This window comes from Macaca thibetana, chromosome 3, assembly GCF_024542745.1.
Source record: "Macaca thibetana thibetana isolate TM-01 chromosome 3, ASM2454274v1, whole genome shotgun sequence".
In the NCBI taxonomy this organism is placed as follows: domain Eukaryota; kingdom Metazoa; phylum Chordata; class Mammalia; order Primates; family Cercopithecidae; genus Macaca; species Macaca thibetana.
This window is the reverse complement of record NC_065580.1, coordinates 149546522-149571441: the sequence shown is the minus strand read 5'-3', so window position 1 is coordinate 149571441 and position 24920 is coordinate 149546522. Positions and strand designations below refer to the sequence as shown.

Below are 24920 nucleotides of genomic sequence, written 5' to 3'. Positions count from 1 at the left end.
TCTCATGTCTCATCTGTGACATGGGGTCATAACAGCCACCAGAGAGCCATTATGAGAATTAAACATGTTCACAGTTATGAAAGCACTTAGAACACAGAAGAGTTTATTAAAGAAACAAAAATATTTAAAAATCAATTGTGTTCCTCTATGCCAACAACACAGGCAGAAAATGTCATTTAAAATAGGCACACGTCGGATCACGAGGTCAGGAGATCGAGACCACCCTGGCTAACATGGTGAAACCCCGTCTCTACTAAAAATACAAAAATTAGCTGGGCGCAGTGGCAGGTGCCTGTAGTCCCAGCTACACAGGAGGCTGAGGCAGGAGAATGGTGTGAACCCGGAAGGCAGAGCTTGCAGTGAGTGGAGATCGTGCCACTGCACTCCAGCCTGGGCGACAGAGCGAGACTCCGCCTCAAAAAAAAAAAAAAAAAAAAAAAAAAAAATAGGCACACGTGAGTTAATCCTCATGACAACCTCACAGATAGGACTATTGACCCCATTCTCCAGAAAGATATTCGGCCTCACAAAGAAGAAGCACGTCTAAAGAGCTAGGAAATACGAGTGTTAAAAAGGAGGGGGGAACCAGGAACCAGGTCTGTCTGATTCAAAGCCCATATTCTTCACATTATAGTTTTTGAGGTATACTGGTCACCCCTCATTTTTCTGCCTGAGAGCAGGTGAAGACAGGATTAGAGAACCCAGTGCTTTGCCAAGAAGAAAGCAGCTGAGAAAAGTAGATTTAAACAAGTGAAAAGAGGTAGCATGTTCCTGGACAGAAAAATTCAATACCATCAGACGTCCACAAGAGTGGCCAAGAAAGTCCTAAGAAAGTCAAGCAGTGCGTGTGTGTGTGTGTGTGTGTGTGCATGCACACTGGTTATGGGGAAGGAGGCCTCATCAGATATTAAAGCATGGTTTAAAACCTCTCTAAGGAAACAATGTGGAATTAGTGCATGAATAACCGGGCTAATAGAAAAGAATGAAAAGTTCAGATACAGACCTAAGTGCATACAGGAATTTAATGTTACAAATCAGGAAAAAGAAAAAAGGTCATTTTAATAAATGGCACTGAAGCAATTACATAGCTATTTGCAAAATGATGAAAATGGATTCATACCTCACTCCACATACAGGAACCAGTTCCGAATGGATGGAGTTCTAAATGTAAAAATGAAACCAGAAAATTGGTAGCAGAAAAGTGGTTGGGTTCCTTTAGAACCTGAAAGTGGGGAAAACCTTTCTGCCTATGACTCAAAAACCAGAGGCATGCAAGAAAGAAGTCATAAATTAGACTTCAATTTTTTTTTTTTTTTTTCATGACCAAAAATATAGACATGTTGCTGCTGGGAATGCAGCAACCTGCAGATGAGGAATTTGGCAATGTCTGGGAAGTTTACATGTGCATTTGCCTTGTGATCCAGCCAACCATGCCTGGGAATCTACCCCAAAGATAAGGTGGCAAAAATACAAAATGACTATGCAAAAGGCTGAAAACAAGCTTGAGGCTGAATGAGGTCCTCTGGAGACGCCCACACCTTAATTTCTGGAACCCATGAGTACACTGCCTTACATGGAGGAGAGGCTCCACAGATGTGATGACGGGTAAGAGCCTTAAATCAGGGAGCTTGTCCAGGTGAATACAAGGTAATCACGAGTCCTTAAAAGTGAAAGTGAGAGGCTGAAGAGTGAGCCAGAGAGATGAGAAGGAAGGAGGAGGAAAAAGCCAGAGTCTGAGAGGACTCGACCTGCCCCGGCTGCTCTGAAGATGAAGGAAGGGGACCCCAAGCCACAGACCGTGGTGACCTCCAGGAGCCAGGAATGACCACGGCTGACAGCAGAGTATGGGGACCTCAGTCCTACAACTGCAAGGACTGAATTCTGCCTCAACCTGAATGAGCCTGTAAGCTGACTCATCCCCAGAGCTTCTGGAAGAAACATGGCCCTGCAGCCTCCCTGACTTTAGCCAGTGAGACCCATGCTGGACCTCTGACCTGCAGAACTAGAAGATGACACATTTATGTTGTATCAGCCACTCAGTTTTGGTGATTTGTAATGGCAGTGATATAAAACTAATATACAACCCAATGCCTGTCAGCAGAGGACTAGCTACATAAACAAGCCCCACCTCATGCACACCAGGCAGACCTGAGCAGGTGTGAGAAGAAAGGACAATTGCACACATGATACCCAGGGGTGTTCAGGGTACACTGTCACAGGAAGACAGCAAGGCGCAATATGCTACCTTCTGCGGAAGACAGAGGAAGTACACAAATACGGAGAGTTGTTTAAGTTGCCAAAAAAAAAGGATAAGCCAAAAGTTTAATAAATAAGGTTATCTATGCGGCAGACAGGCAACAGGGTAAGGGGACAAAAGAATGGAAACTTCTCTGAACATCACTTTTTAAATAGTTTTGACTTTGAGATCATGTAAATGAGTTATATCCTCAAAAATAAATTTAAAATCCTCCAACAATTTTTAAAAATGTAAAATGAGCTAGGTGTGGTGGCTTGCACCTGTAATCCCAGCACTCTGGGAGGCTGAGGCCGGTGGATCACTTGAGGCCAGGAGTTCAAGACCAGCCTGGCCAACATGGTGAAACCCCATCTCTAATAAAAATACAAAAATTAGCCAGGTGTGGTGGCGGGCACCTGTAATCCCAGCTACTCAGTAGGCTGAGGCAGGAGAATAGCTTGAACACGGGAGGTGGGGGTTGCAGTGAGCTGAGATTGCACCACTCAGCTGTACTCCAGCCTGGGTGACAGAGCGAGATTCCGTCTCTAAATAAATAAATAAATAAAATAAATAAAATGTAAAGTGATTTTTAAACAAAGTCAGTGCTAAAAATTGAAGCAAAAGAACAAAACAAGTCCTGAAATGAATGAACTTAAATCCGTATCAAGATAACCACAGTGAGAAAAGAACAGTGTGGCTTTAGAACAGTATTGTAACTGTACTTGTATACTGTAAGTATAAACTAAATATATTATAAACAATATAAACTGTAGGTATAAACTGAATATATTATACTTCCACAGTATAACATATTCTAAGGACAAATACTTAAATTTCATTCAGTAGTCTCTGTTAGTCATACCACTGAGATTACAATTTTGAAACTCCTAATACAGTAGTATCTGTCTTTTCACATAAACTTTTCATATAAGTAAGATACACAGGCAAATTCACAGACCACAGGTATATGCAATTTTGAACCTCTTAATACAACAGGAGGATAAAGAAGATTATCGAGTCAAGAGTCCTAAAAAGCACAGTCTTAGCGTAAGGGAAAATATAGTTAAAATATGTATTTAGGCCGGGCACGGTGGCTCACGCTGGTAATCCCAGCACTTTGGGAGGCTGAGGCAGGTGGATCACCTGATGTCAGGTGTTCGAGATCAGCCTGGCCGAACATGGTAAAACCCCATCTCTACTAAAAATACAAAAATTAGATGGACGTGGCGGTGGGCACCTGTAATCCCAGCTACTCAGGAGGCTGAGGCAGGAGAATAGCTTGAACCTGGGAGGTGGAGGTTACAGTAAGCTGGGATAGTACCACTGCACTCCAGCCTGGGCAACAGAACAAGACTCCATCTCAAATAAATAAAATAAAATAAAATAAAATAAAATAAAATAAAATAGAATAAAATAAAATATATAATTAAGTTAACATAACATAACATAACATAACATAACATATACATTTAAGGTCAGTAACCTGAAGTTTCACTGGAAATGTCAGTATGAATTCATGATGCTTCAGAAAAGATGTTCTCTGTCTACTGGGAAGGTGTCGAAGCAGTGACCATCTAGGAGTGATAAGCATCCACCTTGGTGCTCTCGTTATGGTCTTTAAATAGCATTTGACACTTAAGAAACCAAGGCCCGGCAGGCGCGGCTCCATCTCAGCGTGAGGCAGGAAGTCATCAAAGAGTGCAGGCTCAGGCTGGAGCCCCAGGATACGAAAGCCTCCCAAGGCCAAAGACGGGCCAATTCTAGGTTCAAAAAGAATAATGACTGCAGGTGACTGAAACCCACTGAACAGGTAAGAATCTGTGCTTTCATGATGATACTCAGCAAAAGAGATCACAAGACAGAAAAAGAAAGAAAAATCTATTTAACATTGGAAGTAACCAGGGGACCAATTCCTCACCCTGAAAATTGGTAATTAAGGGAAAAGAATTAAGCATTTATTCTGCCTTCCTATATTTGAAGGTAACTAAATAGTCTGAGGGATGAGGGGAGATGCTTCTTTTCAGAGTTCCAACAGCTAAATGAGGGAAGATTGATAGAAGTAGAAAATTATCATCTTGAATATCCTAAGAACATAATTAATTCAGGCAAAGATCATGGATGGATGAGACCATTAGATAAAAAGCTGATGGAGAAATTCACAAGGTAGGGATCAGGCTGCTATGCTCTGCCACCCAAATTAGCATCCCTAAGTGGGGCAACTGGATCTACATGCCTCCAACCTGCTGCAGTAACTGGGAAGCAGTCTTAGGGAAGGAGGGAGAGAGGAAGAGAGGGAAAAAGAAAGGAAGGAAGGGAGGGAGAGAGGAAGGGAGGGAGGAAAGAAGGGAGGGAGGGAGAGAGGAAGTAAAGAAGGGAGGGAGGGAGGAAGTAGAGGGAGGGAGGATGTAAAAAAGGGAGGGAATGTGGAGTAAGGAAGGAGAGAAGCAGGGGGAGGGAGGAAAGAAGGGAGGGATGGAGGAGGGAAGGAAAGAAGGGAGGGAGGGAGGAAAGGAGGGAGGGAGGGAGGCAGAAAGGAAAGAAGGGAGGGAGGGACGAAGGGAGGGGTGAAGGGAGGAAGGGAGGGAGGGAGAGAGGGAAGGAGGGAGGGAGGGAGGGAAGGAGGGAAGGAGGGAGGGAGGGAGGGAAGGAGGGAAGGAGGGAGGGAGGGAGGAGTGGAAATGGAATCTACCAGTCCTTTGCAATGAAATTCCAGTTTACAGGGCAAATGGGGGTAGAGGAACAGGTCAAGTGACCCCATAAGGATGTAACCAGGTGCATCTCCAATGCAGATGTCCCATGGGATGACTGGCTGGGTTTTCTCAATGAGGTAACTGCATGCGGGGAAAGGGTGGGGGATTCCGCTAGATTAAGGGAGCTGTAACCTATAGCGACAGGAAGCAGACGAGTGGTTGTGGGGATGGGGAGGGTTGGTAGGGAGGGATACTGGGGGCTGCAAGGACACCTTTGAGGGTGAGGAACGTGTTCATTATCTCGACTGTGGTCACAGCTTCCCAGGTGTGTGTATATGTATAAGTCTCAAGTGTCAAACTGGCCACCTTAAATGTATGCAGTTTACTGTATGTCAATTACAATATGTCAATAAAGCTGTTTACGGTGTTTTTTTTTTCTATGATTTGAGAGACATGACAACAAAATGAATAGTGTGAACCTTATGTGAATCCTACTTTTATCAAAACCACTGTAAAGAGGTGTTTTGGAAAATTTGGGGAAATCTGAGTGTGAACTGATGATTAGATGATATTAAAATGTTCAAATTGCCAGGCGTGGTGGCTCATGCCTATAATCCCAGCACTCTGGGAGGCTGAGGCTGACAGATCATCTGAATTCAGGAGTTCAAGACCAGTTGGGGCAACATGGCAAAACCCTGTCTCTACCAAAACCATAAAAAGTTGGTGGTGGCGCACGCCTGTGGTCCTAGCTACTCAGGAGGCTGAGATGGGAGGATTGCCTGAGCCCGGGAGGCAGAGGTTGTAGTGAGCTGAGATCGCACCACTTCACTCCTGCCTGGGTGACAGAGTGAGATCCTATCTCAAAAAAACAATAACAATAATTTTATCGGGTGTGACAGTGGTATGAGAGAAGATACCCATATTTTCATGTAAATTTTTTTTTTTTTTTTTTTTGAGACAGAGAGTCTTGCTTTGTCATCCAGGCTGGAGTACAGTGGCGTGATCTTGGCTCACTGCTACCTCTACCTCCTGGGTTCAAGCGATTCTCCTGCCTCAGCCTCCTGAGTAGGTGGGATTACAGACGTGTGCCACCACGCCCGGCTAATTTTTGCATCTTTAGTAGAGATGGGGTTTCACATGTTGGCCAGGCTGGCCTCAAACTCTCAACCTCAAGTGATCCACTGCCTTCGTCTCCTAAAGTGCTGCATGACAGGTGTGGGCCTGGCCAAACTTCCAAACTTTTCACTGAAGTAAGACACACAGGCAAGCTCACAGACCACTGGTGTATACACAAAATAAGCACACACATCTAGCCCTGATACAGATTAAAAGACAGCATTCCTGCCATTCCAGACACACTCTCCTCAGGTGGACCCCTCCCAATCACCGTCACCCCCATGGTAAGTAACCACAGGGGTCCCAGGAAAACCCAAATTCCAGCACTGAAGAGTACTTCTTCCTGTTCTGGAACATTCTATAAATGGAATCACACAGTATATGCTCCAAGTAGGGGTCTGGTTTTTCTTTTGCTAAACATTATGCCTGTGAAATTCATCCATATTGGCATGTGAACAGGTATTTTAGACACACGTGTGACACGTATGGGGGCAAAGTGACATGTGGTCTGAAATATGCTTCAAAATACGCCAATAAAAAAGCAGGGGTGGATGGATGTGGCGAAATCTTGAGGATCACTGACTTTCACTGATGGGTACCAGGGGGCTCACTCTACTATTCTCCTTCCTTTTGCATATATTTAAGATGTTTTACATTAAAAATGTAAAACCTCTTTAGACGTCAGGTGCGGTGACTCATGCCTGCAATCCCAGCACTTTGGGAGGCCAAGGCAGGCAGATCACGAGGTCAGGAGATTGAGACCAGCCTGGCTAACACGGTGAAACCCCGTCTCTACTAAAATACAAAAACTTAGCCGGGCATGGTGGCGGGCACCTGTAGTCCCAGCTACTCAGGAGGCTGAGGCAGGGTAACTGCCTGAACCTGGGAGGCGGAGGTTGCAGTGAGCCGAGATGGCGCCACTGCACTCCAGCCTGGCGACAGAGCAAGACTCTATCTCAAAAATAAATAAACAAACAAACAGGCTGTATGACATAAAGCCAGGATGCTGTGGCCGAGAAACTGTGCCGAGGGTCCCCACATCACTCCACGTCTTTCCCTCCCAGGTGAGCTGAAACACCACACTCCCAGACTCTCCTGCGGCAACACCGGGCCACGTGACCAACTTCTGGGCAACGGAACATGGGCAAAAGGAGCGTCGTCCACTCCCAGGCCTGCCTGGACGCACAAATGAGCTCTTGTATGTTGAGCCCTGAAGACGCTGGCATTTCTGTCGCTGTGGCCCGCCCAGCCCTAGCATAACACCACATTCTAAAGCCCGCAATGAGCGCTGCTTCCTGGCCTCAGCTACGTGGCATTGTCAGACACCGAAGACCACAGCACGTGCTCCTGTGGGCCTAAAAGTATTGCCTTCTGCTGATGGATTTTAATCACTAGACTTGGTTTTCATGAGACATGGTGATTCTTGTCCTATAGTTAATCTTAAGGGTTTTAAGGTTGCTTTCACCAATTGAGTCTTCCTTGGCTGAGGACTGATTTTCTTAATTTGATGTGAGGTAGGGCTCTACTGCTATTTTTGCTAAGTAAATAATTGTTCCAGCTCCATTTGTGGGTCAGTCCCATCCAGATGGTTTGCGCCTTCAGGATCCTCCTTAGATTTTCAGAAATGTTTGCTTAATGAAACTTTTGAAGAGGTAGATAGGATTTGTTCCCTAATTTATGGCCAATTTCCAGGAGTGGATCGTCTTGCAATATAGTACAAGTACAGTCATGAAAACCACAAGGATTTTACTACAGATAATAACTATTTTGAAACTTTACTACTCCTCATAATTGGGCCATTTATCTTTTTCCTCCTGCTTTTGTTGGAACATGGAACTGGCAGATTGCATGGTTTCACCAGTGCCAGCGTGATCCTATTCAAGCCCGGCGCTGTCCTGGACCTCTGCGTGCTGCAGCACTTGCACAGCTGGAGTCAGACCAGAAGTCTCTCGGGGGAGTCCACTCTCTCAGGTCCTGTGGAACCCACCCCTCACTCTCCCCAGACTCACTCCCTGCCACCCCAGGGCTTGCTCCCCTCCCTCCAGCACCCGCCCTCCTTGCTGTCCCTCAAATATAACAGCTTTCCCACAGCTGGAGGTCTTTCTTCCCCAGACGGCACTTTTCTCCTCGACAGCAGAAACTCAGCCAGCTTTGTCTACTGCAATAGCCCCCATGCCCAGAATAGTGCCTGCAGATAGAACAATCGTCTCTAAAAATATTGTTGAGTGAATGCATAGCTAATGACACACAAGCTGTACCAAGCAATTAATCCTATTAGTATATTTAGTAGCTAATTGTGATACAGAATTTTTAAAAACTCAATCATCAACTCTATCCAATTTTGGGTACCTATTTTGAATCACAACTTTCATTTTAACCCTTGTTATTCTTGTCTCATCACCTGGTAGGACCCCAGCCTGACATCTTGTTCTTTGTCTTCCAACATTCTGCCCTGCTATCTGGGCTATCTCCAGCCCCTGCTTCTCCCACTCCAAGCATGCCCATCTCCCCCGCACTCCCATGCCATCATCTGCAGGGGCGCCACTCACTCACAGGCCCCAACATTGCTCTTTGGAAATGCCGGCTCCCGGTCTAACGACACACGTACCTGCCCCTCGACAATCCACCTGGAGATGGACGTTTTCCCGTCATAGCCTGGCCGGAACTGAAGGGTGGCGGAGCGAGGGCTGATGTTGGAAATGACCAGGTTGGATGGGGCACCAGGAAGGTCTAGAGAGGAACCAGGGAGGAAAGGGAGAGATTTAAAGTCCGTCACAGCTTAGGAAAGGTATCAAATGTGTCAGCTTCAAAAGTAAACAGTTTCGACACCATTCAACACCAAAAAAGGATTTGTTCTCAAAAGCATGAAGGTGAGAAGCAGCACAGCTTCCCCAGAGGCATGATGAGTACATGGTTTTTGCTTTAATAGGCTGACCCGGTGGACTTCAGGAGACACACCGCGAACACAGCCTCCTTGATGAGAAACTCTGAAGGGATGTGTCATGCCTTACACATCTCCGTACTTTGTAGGTAATTAACAGATGATGGCTGAATGAGGAAAGGATGAATGAATGTAATCCTTCCTGGCTCCTGAAACCACACAAAGAACGAATGGCCGTACTTCCTTTCATAATTACCGCGGCCTCAGAGGGGTGGAGGGAAGAGTGCACAAGCCCAGGGTTGCTCCCAGGTAGCGTGGCACCTGCTCAGGATCAGGTCTTGAGCCTTAGGCTTCTTGGGTCTGGTTTCCAAGACGACCACATTCTCGTGCAAGGGCAGAACTCTCCTCGCTCTGCCTGTGTTCAGTTGCTTGGGTAACTGGATAAGGTGGAAGGTGGGTTCTGAATGAGCCTCCCGTTGAGGGTGCCCGTGGCTCAAGCCTACTCCTACATGAGAGACCCTTCAGTTGCTGCTCCCCAAAGAGCACCTCCCACTCGGAACTGTAGCACTATGAGTTCAAAGTGAGAGCTTTTAGATTACTGTGCCATGCAAAATACTCTAGAGAAAGATAAGGGGCTAAAAAGCGGGGGGAAAAAAAAGAAAAGAAAAATGCAAGACTAGTGCAGCTTTCAGACCACACTGTCTCTGAGGAATGCTTTCCTCATTTGCTGTTGCTTAGGGTGTTTGAAACCAGGTCTTGCACAGGGACAATGAAACTATTTTGGTGATCGATTCAGTATTGGCGGGGGCAGGGTCTGTAGGATCTCAAGGGTCCTTCCCACAGCTAGTTTTTAATGAATTTGAAATAGAAAATGTTTAAATTGAAGGACAAGTGGGCTCTTTCCTTTCTATTTCTCAGCGCTCCAGATTTTTAAATGGTTCTTCAATCATTAATGGTGATAAACTTCAAGCACAGTAAACAGAACACGGAGTCCCCAAAGCAGTCCTCTCCATCTGATTTGCCTCCAGCCACTACCCAGGATGAGTGGGCAAGGCTTTAGGACCCCTCTCCAGCTACAAGCATTCAGCCTTGGCAATGAAGGAATGGCAACTCCAGCGCCTCCCTGCACCTTGGTTATCAGGGGTTTGGCCAAAGCAGCCAGGCCTCAGTTTCCCTTCTAACACTCCACTCTGTGGCTCCAGACGTAGTGTGGATCACAGTGTTTCTGGAAGCACAGCCTTCCGGAGGTCAGCTAACCCATTTCCCTGCCCTGGATGAACAATGTCCAAGACATCTCAGGAAAACCCTGGCAACTTGCACACAGATGTGCTTCCAGTGTTAACCTTGGTTGCTGTATATACCCATTTTTAACCAATTAAACCACACGCCATCATCGCTGATATGGTTTGACTGTGTCCCCGCTCAAATATCATCTTGAAATATAACTTCCACAATTCCCACGTGTCACGAGAGGAACCCGGTGGGAGGTAATCAAATCATGGGGGCCTGTGCTGTTCTCGCGATACTGAATAAGTCTCACAAGATCTGTGGGTTTTAAAAACAGGAGTTTCCCTGTACGGGCTCTCTCTTTGCCTGCTGCCATCCATGTAATACATGACTTGCTCCCCCTTGCCTTCTGCCATGATTGTGAGGCCTCCCCGACCATGTGGAACTGCCAGTCCATTAAATCTCTTTCTTTTGTAAATGGTCGAGTCTCAGGTACGTCTTTATCAGCAGCATGAAAATGGACTAATAGAATCATCGCTACTGTTTTGAAAGTATTCACGATATTTTAGATATGCATTGGGAACTGGCTTTAAACACTTTCAACGTGTGTTCTGAGGCCAAAGCAGGAGGAGAAGACAGAAGGGATGTGAGGCCACGGTGGAATGCTCTGGAGAATGAGGCTGAAGTGGGGTCAGCACCCATTTACCCTCCAGCATCTTGGCAGGAGGCCACTCCTCCTTTTCAAGGCACTTAGTGGCTTCCACATAAAAGTGTCAATCAACTTCTAGCCTCAGGAATCTCCAAGAGAGAGGCAACAGCAGGAGGACCGCACACGATTTTACTGACCTGGGGGCACTCCAGAGGAAATGGTGGAAGAAGTCACCAGGCCAGCACCCACGGCAGTCACAGCAGCCACATCGATGGTGTAGGTGGTGAGAGATGAAAGGCCTTGGATCTTGTACTCATGCGTCGTGCTGTTCAGGGTGTGCGTGAGACGAGAGTCGTTCCTGCCGTACACCTCCCAAGAGATCTGGTAGCCTAGAAAGCAACAGGACCAGATCAGCAATGGTCTCCTGAAGGCCAAGGGCTCACCTGGATTCCATAGCACCATCTTTGCAGGCTTGGAGCTATGGAGAGCTTGGCTGGATGTACTGAAGGTGCCTCAGAGCCACTGTGCTACTGACATGCGACACAGGTCAAGGCTCCTTCCTCTGTGCGCCCACTGTGATCTCACAAACCTGCTTATGGGAGTGACGGTCCCACCACAGGGAACCATCCCTCCCTACCAGGGTGAGTTGCACAAGGATGGGGCCTATTGGATGCTCTGGTAAGCTCAGCACCAGGTGCATGAACTGAAAAATGACGACAGCTGCCAGCCTGCTGTGCTCAATTCAACCTTCTCTTGTCAAATTATGAATGCATTTCACCAATAATTCCACTAAAAAATTTTATGTATGTATGTATCTATCTATTTATTTATTTTTTAGTCTGCTGCCCAGGCTGAAGTGCAATGGTGCAATCATAGCTCACTGCAGCCTCAACCTCCTGGGCTCAATCCATCCTCCCACCTCAGCCTCCTGAGTAGCTGGGACCACAGGCGTGCACCACCATGCCTGGCTAATCTTTTGTACTTTTTGTAGAGATGGGGTTTCCCCCTGTTGCCCAGGCTGGTCTGGAACTCCTAGGCTCAAGAGACCCTCCCGCCTCGGCCTCCCTCAGTGTTGGGATTACAGCCATGGTACCCAGCCAATCGTTTCATTTTTGAAAGCTGGTATTTTTATTACACAGAACCTTAAATCAATGGCTTGCTCTTGTGTTGCAACGAATTCATGGAAACACTTCTACTTTTTCCTTTACGAAATGATTGCTAGATCACTCTTCCATTTTGCAAAGCGCTTTGCGTGGAAAAGTTTCTTTTCGCCTGAGTGTGTGTTTTTCTTCTAGCTCTGCCTCTCCCCTTTTCAAATATCCTGTTTTCTAATACATTTGATTTCCCCCTATACTCTCTTCAGTCCAGTGGGGCCTCACAATCAAAATTTATTCCACCTGGGATTCCACTGTGACTTGGGGCTTAGAGAAAAAAACCCGTGGGGCGTGGTGGCTCATGCCTGTAATCCCAGCACTTTGGGAGGCCAAGCTGGGTGGATCACCTGAGGTCAGCAGTTGGAGACCAGCCTGGCCAACATGTGAAACCCCGTCTCTATTAAAATACAAAAATTAGCCGTGCATGTTGGCGGGCGCCTGTAATCCCAGCTACTCAGGAGGCTGAGGCATGGGAATCGCTGGAACCCTGGAGGTGGAGGTTGCAGTGAGCCGAGATTGTGCCACTGCACTCCAGCCTGGCCACAGAGTGAGACTTTGTCTTAAAAAAAAAAAAAAAAAAAAGGAGAAAAAAGACCCAACTGGTTCCTGAATCAATCAATTCCCATGGAGGGGAGTTTATGTGACCAGAGAACACTTAAAAGTGTCTTTTAAAGAGGGAGACAGTGGTAGAAAGAGCTCATAGGTCCACACGCAAAAGAAAACAGCTGAAAACACTTGCTCTTCCCTATTTTTAGTCAATAACCTCAGGGATATAGAAGCACTTGGATGCAGCTGAAACTTCTTTCTCATTCTGATGAAAGCAATAAATAAAGCTACGAGTTGCACTTGCAGGTAAACAAGAATTTAGAGGACAGCATCTTGAGACTTTACTATTTTGAAAAAAATTTAATGTTGGAACCTGCTCCCTCTGGCTGTCCCACAGGCCCCAACAGCCCGGCAGCTTCTGTGCATGGGCATCAGGGACCCCCATGTGGGCTGACACAGTGGGAGCTCCAAGGAACAAGGGCCACCAGAGGGACGACCTGGCTGCTGGGTGCCTCCAGAGCACTCTGAGCGCCTGCCATCCCGGGAGCTGTCACCGAGTGGTGCGGCGGCCCGGCGTCTCTGCCTTTGGGGTCTCTGCCTGGGCCCTGGAGGGTCACTAAACCATCCTCTGTGGTGGCTACATCAAAGGCATCTGGCTGCTTCTCAGGTCCTGGTCTCCTTTTCCTCCTCCCAGGGAGAGGGGAGAAGGCTGACTACCCAGGCCAACCACTCACCATTGCCTTCTCCCATTTCCTTCCTAACTTTATTTAAAATAAATAAATAAATAAATAAATAAATAAATAAATAATAAAATACATATTATCCCTCCCTACCAGGGTGCGCTTCACAAGGACAGGGCCTATCGGATGCTCTGGTAACCTCAGCACCAGGTGCATGAACTGAAAAATGACGACAGCTGTCAGCCTGCTGTGCTCAATTCAATTCAACCTTCTCTTGTCAAATTATGAATGCATTTCACCAATAATTCCACTAAAAAAATTATTTATATATATATATGTGTGTGTATATATATACACGTATACACACACACACACACACACACACACACACACACACACACACACATATGAGAGAGAGAGAGAGTCTTGCTCTGTTGCCCAGCCTGGAGTGCAGTGGGTTGATCACAGCTCACTGCAGCCTTGAACCACTCGACTCAAGTGATCCTCCCACCTCAGTCTCTCAAGTAGCTGGTACTACAGGCATGTGCCACCACGCCTGGCCAGTTTTTAAAATTTTTTGTAGAGATGAGGGTCTCACTATGTTGCCCAGGCTGTCTCAAACTCCTGGCATCAAGTGATCTTCCCACCGCGGCCTCCCAAAATGCTGGGATTACAGCCATCAGCCACCACGCCCAGCCCAGGCCCTGCCCTTGCTTTACATCTTAGCATTTCCCTCATCTGCCCATCCTGATGTCTAAGACATCTAGCCTGCCCCATTCATTCATGTAACCCTCACAACACACCTTTGAAATTGGGACTCTTGTTATCCTGTTTCACAGAGGAAGAAACCAAGCCACAGAAAGCTTCGTGGACTTGCTGGAACCCCAGACAGTCCTCAGTGGATGAAGGAAATAATGGATACATGGTCCATTTCCAAGACAAAGTTGCTTAGGTCAGCAAACTACAGAAGAAACAGGATATACTAGGCCCCTGCTTCAATCGCCAGTGCCTGCTTGTCAGCCTCCCCCCACCCCTTAGTTGTCCCCACCCGAACCAAAGAAGTTTAATCTAAGATGAACGTTTACTATCCTGCAGAATAGCTCATTTCGTCTATTCTTATCAGCTTGCCCAGCTACTTACGTCATAAATCAAATACCTGAAGAGCCCCTGAGCTGACTAGGATTGCAGTGCATTGTGGGCTGCAACAAAATGCAACAAGACCACCCTAAAGAAAACACTTACAGCCCCTGCCCAACAACCAATGGGTGACGCCCGGGAAGACTGTGACCCCCACAGTACTCAGCCTGTGAGGAACCAGGGGAGGGACCTGCACAGTAGGGAATAAGTGGCTTGTTGTGACCGTGCTGGGTGTGCCTGCCCATCAGACACTCAATCTTGTAAGACTGTCATTAAAAGTCCCACTTTCGCTGTTCTCCGGGTCTCTGAGTCCATCCTTTGGGTTTGGACGGGTGAGTCTGTTTCTCACAGTGGATGAGACCCTGCCTCTCAAGAGCCTCCTCCTCTAGCACCTCCTCCTGACGTGTGCGAGGGAACCGAAAGACATCCGTGACCTTGGTGGGTCACGCCTGGTCAATCACGAAATAATTTGATCCTCGGGGTCTACTCTGAACCTATGGGAAGAGGAGACTTTGTTTAATGTTACAACTTTGCCTGCCAGAAATTTTTATTTGTTTAAAAGCTGTTCTTCATCAGCTAAAACACAGCCTCATGTTCGTCTTGTCGACCTAGAGCTGAAACACGGCAATTCCAGCATCTTCAGGAAGGGCAGCGTTGCTGGGATTTATTAGGATCAACATCGATAATACGGTGTGCTCAAATGGTTATGGATACAAACAAAAACCAAACGGACAGCTAGAGAGGCTGATCTGCAGAGTAACGCCAGCGGAGACGGTGCAGGCCCGAGACGTGTGATGTCCGTGAGCACAGACACAGCGGTGGGCGTGAAGTGGGAAAGACGTCCTCTAATTTACGAACAACAGCTTTTGGGGGAGGTGCGTGGAGGGCTCGGGCAGTGCTGGCCAGGGGATGCATCCTCCGCTTCCAGCTCCCAGAGGAGAGAGGAGAGAGGCACCTGGAGCCAGGAGCGGGGGTACCTCGCGCTTGGCATCCTACCTGCTCCCAATGGCTGCCTAACTGAGACTAATGGCCAGAGGAGCTTCAGAAATAATTTTCTGTTGATCTGAAGTAAATTCTCTAGAAGAGAGCAGTGCATCCAATCACAAACTGTCTGTCTGCATCCTGGCCCTCATAAATCAGAGTTTACGGAGGGAGAGTGGAGGACGCTGAAATTTACAATAAGCGCGCAATGGGCAATTTACTCGGGCAGGCACAGCCGCCCCCTGCTCCATGCTTCCCTCTCATTCCAGGCCTCGAATTAAAACAGAGGCTGGGGGTGCTCACCACAGACCAGGGCTAATAAACCACCGTTTCCAACAGCGTCTCTGGCCCATAGAGCAGTGCCGAGCCCAGGCCCAGGCCGTCAGTCATCCTGGGCTCCCGCAGCTGCCTTTAATAGCAGGTGCAGCCTTTGCAGGAAGCCTTGGAGAGCATGGTGGTGCCACACCAACGCTTCTGGAAACTGGCTTGTGGCAGCCAGGTTTGCCCATGAACGCAGTTTTTCTTTTGCTGTCCTCAATGAAACACTCTGCCTTTAGCACAGAATAGAATTTAATGGTGCTGCCTGCACGTTCCACGGGGAATCTGTCTACTTGGTGGGTGCCAGGGGAGCTCCCCTGATGCAGGCATCACTGCGGGTACCAGGTGATGTTGGGCGGTGAGGTGATAACATCCGATCTCACCTCCTCTAGAACCTTCTCTAAAGAGCTGCATGCGTCCACTGAAGCTTCCGGTGATACAAGGTGCACATTACGGTGTGAGCAGGAATGGAAAATGCACAGGCCACACACAGAGAGAAGGGGACAACGCGGCCGCCAAGAGGAACCTACAGAGAGTCTGCCTGGCGCTCCCACTGCAACTTTGCTGTCCCTCATGGCACAGGCACCTCCAAACTCAGGCCTCCGGCTCTACCCCGCCCGGGAAAGCTCGAGCTTCCAAGTCAAGCTCCACCATAAACCATAGACCGCTGCTTGTAACTACAGGTATTTGTTTAAATAAAATACGAAAATGAGTTCACGAAGCCCCATTAGCTGGCGAAACAGACGATCGTAAATTGGAAGTATTGGCAACCACCGCTTAGCCGTGAAATGTTGGCTCAACGCGAATTATTATGCCCATGGATTTTTTTCTTTTGGCTTTAGAACAGGAATGGAGAGTGTGCTGTGTTCGCAAAGGGCAGGGCAGGGGCTGACGTGTGTATCTGTAAAAGGAATTCCTTCGGTGTGGACACTGTCTACCACGGAGTCTCTGCCAGATTTCCAAAACATGGCTGACTGCGGACCTGAAAGGCAACTGGGCAGAGGGGCATTCTCTCTTTCCTACCCGGACAGCCCCGTTTCTGGGGTCAGTGGTAAGCAGAGCTCTAATTCCAGCCGCCGAATTGGTCCCTGAGGGATCTGAACTGGAAAGTGTTCTTCTTCCGAATGGTAGCCTCCTGCTCAGCTTTTAAAAATCACCCACTAGTTTGTTTTTCCTTCCTTTGAATGTTTAAAGCAAGATTAAACTAAACTAGGTTCCTGCAGTCTATCGTGGCCTCCCCTGCTCAGTTCCCCCTGCCTTCGCTTAATTCCTTCGATTCCAGGCAACAGGAGGCTGTTTTAATTGTACATACTCAGCACTTGCCATTCTTAGACGACTTCAGAATGTACAACAGATCGTGTCCAATTCTAGCAGTGACTTTCCCACATTCCTGGAGTTTTCACACTGTCTGAAGTGGGCATTTCAAAAGATAAGCTTCTGGAAGGCAGAGCCAGATTCATAAATTTACTTTCTTTAAAAGTTAAGGTGAGGCCAGGCGTGGTGGCTCACGTCTGTAATCCCAGCACTTTGAGAGGCTGAGGGAGGTGGATCACCTGAGGTCAGAAGTTCGAGAGCAGCCTGGCCAATATGGTGAAACCCTGTCTCTACTAAAAACACAAAAACTAGCCAGGTGTGCTGGTGCACACCTGTAATCCCAGCTACTTGGGAGGCTAAGGCAGGAGAATCATTTGAACCGGGAGGCGGATGTTGCAGTGAGCCAAGATCACACCACTGCACTCCAGCCTGGGTAACAGAGAGAGATTGAATTTCAAAAAACAAATAAACAAAAAATAAAAATAAAAAACCCCACAAAGTCCAGCTATATGCTTATAAGAGGCACATCACACTTTGGGAGGCCAAAGTGGGTGGATCATGAGGTCAGGAGATCGAGACCATCCTGGCTAATGTGGTGAAACCCCGTCTCTACTAAAAACACAAAAAATTAGCCAGGCGTGGTGGCACACGTCTGTAGTTCCAACTACTCGGGAGGTGGAGGCAGGATGATTGCTTGAACCCAGGAGGCAGAGGTCGTAGTGAGCCGAGATAGTACCGCTGTACTCCAACCTGGACTGCAGAACAAGACTCCATCTCAACAACAAAAAAAGTTAAGATGAGAGGTGGCACTGGCTCCAAGGTGACCTTGTGTATGGGCTCTGGGCATACCGCTCTATCAGGGGATCTGGTTGGCACAGATGATTACAGGAGATTCTACTGATTAGAAGTGGTGGGGTTGGCACTGGGTTTGCTATGTAGCAGGAGTTCTGTGTAGAAACAGGTCACTGTAGGAACACAGTCTCCCACTATACCCCAGGGCCCCTGGGATGCTGCAGTGATCTCCCAGGAGCACTGCAGGGAGGCACAGGACACTCAATGCCAGCGGGACACACGTGAGCCTCTGGCTGGAGGGGGGCTCCGTTTCAAGGCCAGAGCCTGCCACGTGCCCTTGGATACATCCTATCTTTGCAAAGCAGAATTTTTGGTGGATGTTGCGATAAGGAAACGAGTACGGCCGGGAAACCAACGTGAACCGGGAAATGGGGGTGACGAGGGGCCATCTGGTCACAAGGTCTGAGAGGCTGGGCAGTGTGAGGCGGATGCAGACATCTCATTAGGAACTAACTGTGGTCACTGAAAAAACAAATGCAAGTTTTATTTCTTTCAGCTACTGTGTAGTATTTTTTAAATGGCAATTCTAATTGTCAGCATATAAACACTTTAGTTGTCTGGATCTAACTACTTAATAAACAGAACCGTTAGGCATTTCTGTGCCCTCAGGGTGCTTTGAGAAACTACGGAGACGCTAAGAGGACTGTGGATGGGGAAGATGAACGTCCTCTGCGGTGGGGTTCAGAGCACGGTTCAAACCTCACCCCCGGCACATCAACGCTGCAGAGGAGAGAATGCGCACATACCCACGGGCTGTGATCGTGGGACGTCACCACCCTAAACCTCAGCCTTGTCATCGCCAGGCCTGGGTTATAAGACACCCTTGTGTGGCTGCAGAGAAAGCAAAATGCGATCCTGCAAGGTTAAGGTGCCAAGCACAGGGGAAGTGGTCAGGGCCATCATTGCCATTGTCATCCCGGACGCCAGAGCAGAGAAGAAACAGCCCCCAACGCTGCGGCCCGGCAGCAGGGACACACCACCTGAGGCTCTTGGTCTCTGGGCAGCACAGTCCCAGCACAGGCTTCTAGGACACACCCAGAGAACGTGAGCTTGCTTCACAGAACAATCAGGCACTTGAATTCCACAGCTCCCGCGGCCAGCTGAGAACGCTGCCACCATGGAGTGGAGATGCGGCTCAGCTCCCAACTGACCGCTCGCGTCAGGATGGGCAACTCACTCAACCTTGGGGCGCGGCTGCAAAATACCCACGCAGGAGCCCCTGCCGGGACGTGAGATGCCACAGGCAAAGCCCCCAGAGAGGGTTCACATAGAAGAGTCCCATATATGACTGACCAAGAAGAAGATTAAGTGGCTTGCTAGAAATCTTCAGTAATGTTTAGGAAAAAAAAAAAAAAGAAAAAGAAAAAAAGATGCCTGTTGGAGGTTGAGCTGCTCTGGGCCAGGCAGTGGGCAGCCACTGACACAACTCTCAATTCATCCTCCTGACAGCTCCAGTAGGAACTGAGGACCCCAGAGGTCCGCTGAGGCTCTTATGTTGACTAAAATAGTGGAATGGGGGGCCCTGCCCAACCTCATTTGAGGCTAAAGCCTACGCTGTTTTTGTCAAACCAAGAATTTTTTTTTGAACTAAGATTTAAATTAAGCTTTCACCTAAAAGGTTTTTCATGCCTGTAATCCCAGCACTTTGGGAGGCCGAGGCAGGTGGATCACTTGAGGTCAGGAGTTCAAGACCAGCTTGGCCGACATGGCAAAACCGTATTTCTACTAAAAATACAAAAATTAACCAGGTATGATGGCGCACACCTGTAATCCAAGCTACTTGGGAGGCTGAGGCAGGAAAACTGCTTGAACCCGGGAGGCGGAGGTTGCAGTGAGCAGAGATCGTGCTACTGCACTCCAGCCTGGGCGACAGAGCGAGACTCTGCCTCAATACATACATACATACATACATACATACAATCATTAAAAACCCTAAAAAGGTGAGCTGTCTCCCACAGAGACCCCTCAAACCAGGAGAGGAGATTTCACTGCTCAGGCGCCTCTAAGGCTCAGTCCCCGCCCCTCCCACAGCTCAGAACCTCCTCTGAAGTACCTGCCTCACAGTCTCCTCAGGGCTCTCACTGGAGGGCAGGGTGGGGAAGAGACAGAACATGGGATCTGGAGTCAGAAGATCCAGATCTCATCCTGGCCTTGCGGCTCACAGCTGTGGGATGAGGTCTGAGACACAGGGCATGTGAGCCTCATAGTCACGCCACCTGGCTGTGTCTGAGAAGGCTGGCTGCACACAGGAGCACTCAGTGCCGTCTGCTGAATGAAGGAAAGATCACCCACCCTCTCGGGGCCTCAGTTTCCTCATCTGTAAAATGGTCATAATATTGATATTGACCTTACCACGCTGCTATGAGAATTAAGTGAGACACACACCATGTGAACAAATATGTCATAACACGACTGACTCACTGGTCAGAGACTCTGGACATGAGAATAGATTTCAAACTACAGCTGCTGCCCACACAGTGAAAGGCCCCCAGACCAGGATGGCTCTCACCGGAGCAGTCCCAGTGCCGGGACTCTGCCACACGGCCAGGAAGACATTCAGTTCCTCTCGAGAAGGCCATGGGCACGGGTCCATGCTGTCAGCAGTTTGGTTTGAAGTCATATCCACTTCTTTTTGCAAGGACAAACTTATCTTTTTCTTTCTTGGAAGACAGGGCTACTTACCTGTAATGATGCCATTTTTCTCCAGGGGCTCCTGCCAGCTGACCTTGAGAGATGTGTCCAGAATCTCCGTGAAACTCAGATGTCCCACAGCTCCTGGTTCTACCAATTAAAAGCAAAGTCATCTGTTAACACAATAGCCCAAATTTTCTTTTGATCAGATGTGTGGGGAAGGTTCTAACTATGGAAGGAAAGTGGTGAGCTGGGGCTGCAAAACCCTGCAGGAGACTTCAGTGGAATGCAGAAGGAAGGAGGGTGTTCAAGGCATCCTGGCTATCATCGCATACATTATTTTCTCCAGCTTCATCCCAGCCACACAGGGCACTGAAGCTACTGGCGGCAGGAGATTTATATACAAATCATTCTCTTTCTCCTTGATCTCATCTGATTAGAACCACCAGGCTGGCTGGGTCCTCAAGAGCAACTGCCTCCTCTGAGTTCCTCCATGGTGCATGCAGCCCCGTGTCTGGCTTGTGTGGGGGCCATCTGGAACCTTCTGCAAGTCAGAACAAGACCCTGGGCCCAGGGGCAGGCTCACCTGCCAACCTGGTCCAGAACTCCAGGTTCCAAACCCCACTCAGGGTCCTGAAGGATTCCAGAGGGGCAAGGCAGTGGCCTGATAAAGTCCCAGCAAAAACAAATTCCTTTCCCAGGAGCTTCTGTGCCCTGCGGCCCCCTTGCTAACATGCGCAGGCAGAGCCGCAGAGTTATGCTCGAAGGCTGGAGTCCAAGCTGGGTGTCAGACCTGGTTGAGCTGCTTTGCTGGCTATGCAATTACACTCTTAACACCTTAGTCTGTTCATCTGTGAAATGGGGAAAGTAAAAATAACTCGGCGAGACCATTGTGAGAAGAAAATGTAATAAAACATGAAAACACGAGGACGTTCCGGGCACCGTGAAAATGCTTCATGGTCATCAGCTGCTGTCATGATGATGAACTTCTCATCAGAACATAAAGTCATTCCTAGGATCAGAGGATGCCACCCCATAGAAAAGACCCGATAGTCTAAAACGTGAGTTAAAAATCCAAGATGCACATGAGGCTCAGCAAAGCAAACTGCTTGAGGATGTGTGGCCACAGGCACAGAACTCTGCCCCATATGCAGATAGATCCCTGCCTGCAACTCAGGGACAGCAGGGCCCAGAGCAAGTTGCTGCTGGCCGGATAGCAGGTGCATTCGGCGGTTCTGACCCACATCTCTTGCACCAGCTCACCTAGGTTTAGAGCGTTTTACTGCTCCCACAGCAGGTCCCATCGGTCCCATCAGGGCCAGCCCACACTGCGTGGTGATGGGGAGGGAGAAGAGGATGCCTGCCCATCTGGAGGAGATAGGTGGATGTCGTGACGGTAATGTTCTCCCAGATGCCGTTACTCCCAAGCCCTGCCATGTGCCCCTAGCCTGCCATGGTCCCTCTATAGCCATACTGCTGTGCAGGGCATGAGGAGCAGGTGGAAAGGAAATGCTTTTGCAGGTGCTGGCGTCTTACGATCAAGTGGAGGGAAGGGATGAGGGGAAGAGAGATGGCGCACTCCCATTCCCTAAGCCAGGCACCTGTGCGGTGCCTGAAAGTGCCCCTCCATCCACTGCTCTGGGCAGCAAACACAAACACAGCTGCCCAGGTTGGCTCTGCTTCCCCACCTGCCGTTCAGAGCCCCACCTCCTCTCGGACAATGCCCCCATGCTTACCCCTCCAGATACCCGTTCAGGAGAAACATAAGCGACAAAGCCAGGGAGGAGAAAAGCGCAGGAGGAAAGGGCAGTTCGAAGGCAGAACTGGGGACAAGGGAGGAAAAGAAGAATGGAGAAGAGATGAGAACTCTGTCCATTTCTGCATGTATCAGTTGAGTACACCCTCCATGCCAGGCAGGGAACACTGGTTCCTGCTGAAAGCTCTGCACCATACAACTTCCCTAGTGAACCTGCTGGATGGCGCCACACGCAGGTCTTCTTAGTAATAAAAATGCAAGTCTTTCAGCTTAAAATAGGAGAGCATGAAGTCAAGGGTGTCAGTTGTCCTGGAAGAGTATCCAGGATTCCTACGGAGAAGCCTCACCCCTGCAAAGTCCCTGTTCTGGCTACTGACAGCCTCATTTGCACAAACATTAGATTTTTAGGGTGAATTCCATACCGAGAACTCAGTTGGTACTTGGACAAAGCCTTCTAACACAAGTAGTAATTTTTTAAAAATGGTAACAGCCTCAAAACAAAAAACAAAAAACAAAAAAACCAAAAAAAACCCCAATCATCTGGGTGAAACTTTGAAAAGACTTTTCACGGATAAGCTCAAACGCTCTGACAAATTTCACTTTTCCAGTGTGGAAGACGGTAAAATAGAATGGCTGTCAAGACCATCTCATCCTCCCACAATTGTGAGCCTCCAGAAAGACATTCTGACGGATTTTTGAACTGACTTGTTCTTTTTTTTCAATCGATGGAGAAGGAAAGAAAGCTTTTTGCTCCTTTTATATTCTCAGTGTTTCTGCTTCCTGGATTCCTGCCCAAAGATGCTGTCCTCTAGCTCTGCTGGAACCAGCTGGTGATGTCTCAGCTTAAAATTTAGATTCTATTTCCTCTTTACTGCCACCCTCCCCCAACAAATTCTCATTTCCTTGGGGCTTTGGGAAAGAAGGCCTGCTGGGTGTGGAACTAATGACAGCACCATCAGCCAGAGAGAAACAGGCCGTTTCTCCAGCACCCAAGAGTCCAAAGCTTTCTTTATTTTCTTTTTTATTGATACATAATAATTGTACACATACCTGTAGTCACCCTACTGAGATATTGAGCATTGGAACTTACTCCTTCTATTTAACTGAATGTTTATACCCATCGACTAACCTCTGTTTCTTCCCCACCACCCTGCTCCACCGACACACCCCTCCCAGCCTCTAGTATCTTTCATTCTACTCTCTTATCTCCATGAGATTGGCCTTTTAAGCTACTACTTATGAGTGAGAATTGGTGATATTTGTTTTTCTGAGGGCACTGATGTAATACCCTCCAGTTCCCTCCATGTTGCTGCAAATGACAGGATTTCATTCTTTCTTGTGGCTGAATAGTATTCCACTGTGTATATATACCACATTTTATCCACTGGTCCACTGATGGATGCTTGGGCTGATTCCATATCTTGGCTACTGTGAATGGTGCTGTAGTAAGGATGGGATATGGGTATCCTTTGATGCACTGACTCCTTTCCTATGGATAAACATCCAATAATGGGATTGCTGGCTCATAGGGTGGTTTTATTTTTAGTTTTTTGAAAAATTATACTGTTTTCCATTGTGGCTGTACTAATTTACATCATCACCAACAATGTATCAGAGTTCCCTGTTCTCCACATGATTGCCAGCATTTTTTTGGGTCTTTTTAATTCTAGCGATTCTGACTGGGATAAAATGATATCTCATTGTGGTTTTGATTAGCAGTTCCTTGATGATTAGTGATACTGGGCATTTTTCTGTAGACACACTGACCATTTGTATGTCTGCTTTTGATAAATGTTTATTCATGTCCCTTACCCACTTTTTAAATGGGATTTTTTTAAACTGTTGAGCTGAGTTCTTTGTATATTTTAGATATTAATCCCTTACCAGATGAATAGTTTGCAAATATTTTCTCCCATTCAACAGGCTGTCTCTTCACTCTGTTGACTGTTTCCTTTGCTGTACAGTTTTTTAGTTCGATATAGTCCCATTTGTCTATTTTTGGTTTTGTTGCCTGTGCTTTTGAGATCTTAGGCATAAAATCTTTGCCTACACTAATGTCCTGAAGTGTTCCCTGTGTTTTATTTTAGTAGTTTTATAGTTTCAAGTGTTACATTTAAGTCTTAATCCATCTTAATTTTTTTAAATGGTGAGAGTTAAGAGTCTAGTTTCAATCTTCTGCATATGGATATCCAAAATTTTCCTAGCACCAATTATTGAAGAGGGTGTCCTGGCATCTTTATCAAAAATCAGTTGGTTGTAAATATGTGGATATATTTCTGGGTCTATTCTGTTCTGTTGGTCTATGTGTCTTTTGTTAATGCCAATACCATGCTGTTTCGGTTATTATAGACTTGTCATATATTTCAAAGACAGGTAGTGTGATGCCTCCAGTTTTGTTATTTTTGCTATGGATTGCTTTGGCTATTTGGGCTCTTTTTGGGTTCCACAAGAATTTTAGGTTTTGTTTTTGTTTTTGTTTTGCTATTTCTGTAAAAAATGATACTGGTATTTTGATAGAGATTGCACTGAGTCATTAGATTCATTTGGGGAGTATGGTTACTTTAATACTGTTAATTCTTCTGATTCATGAGCATGGGATGTCTTTCCATTTATTTGTGTCTTCTTTAGTTTCTTTCATCAATGTTTTGTATTTTTCTTTGTAGAGATCTTTCACCTCCTTGGTTAAATTAATTCCTAGATATGTTTTTCTTTTATAGCTATTGTAAATGGAATCAACTTCTTGATTTCTTTC

General features: G+C 47.3%; 1 protein-coding gene across 2 annotated transcripts in view; it reads right to left on the bottom strand.

The window, feature by feature from the left end:
- The window catches only part of SDK1 (sidekick cell adhesion molecule 1), a 978941-nt gene that overhangs the window by 177828 nt on the left and 776193 nt on the right, over window positions 1–24920 (bottom strand). For both annotated transcript variants that reach the window (XM_050785652.1, XM_050785653.1), the window contains 3 exons: window positions 20464–20562; window positions 10997–11188; window positions 8651–8772 (listed from right to left, as the gene is read on the bottom strand). In XM_050785652.1, the coding sequence (XP_050641609.1) occupies window positions 8651–8772; window positions 10997–11188; window positions 20464–20562 (413 nt within the window). The remainder of the gene's footprint in view (window positions 1–8650; window positions 8773–10996; window positions 11189–20463; window positions 20563–24920) is intronic.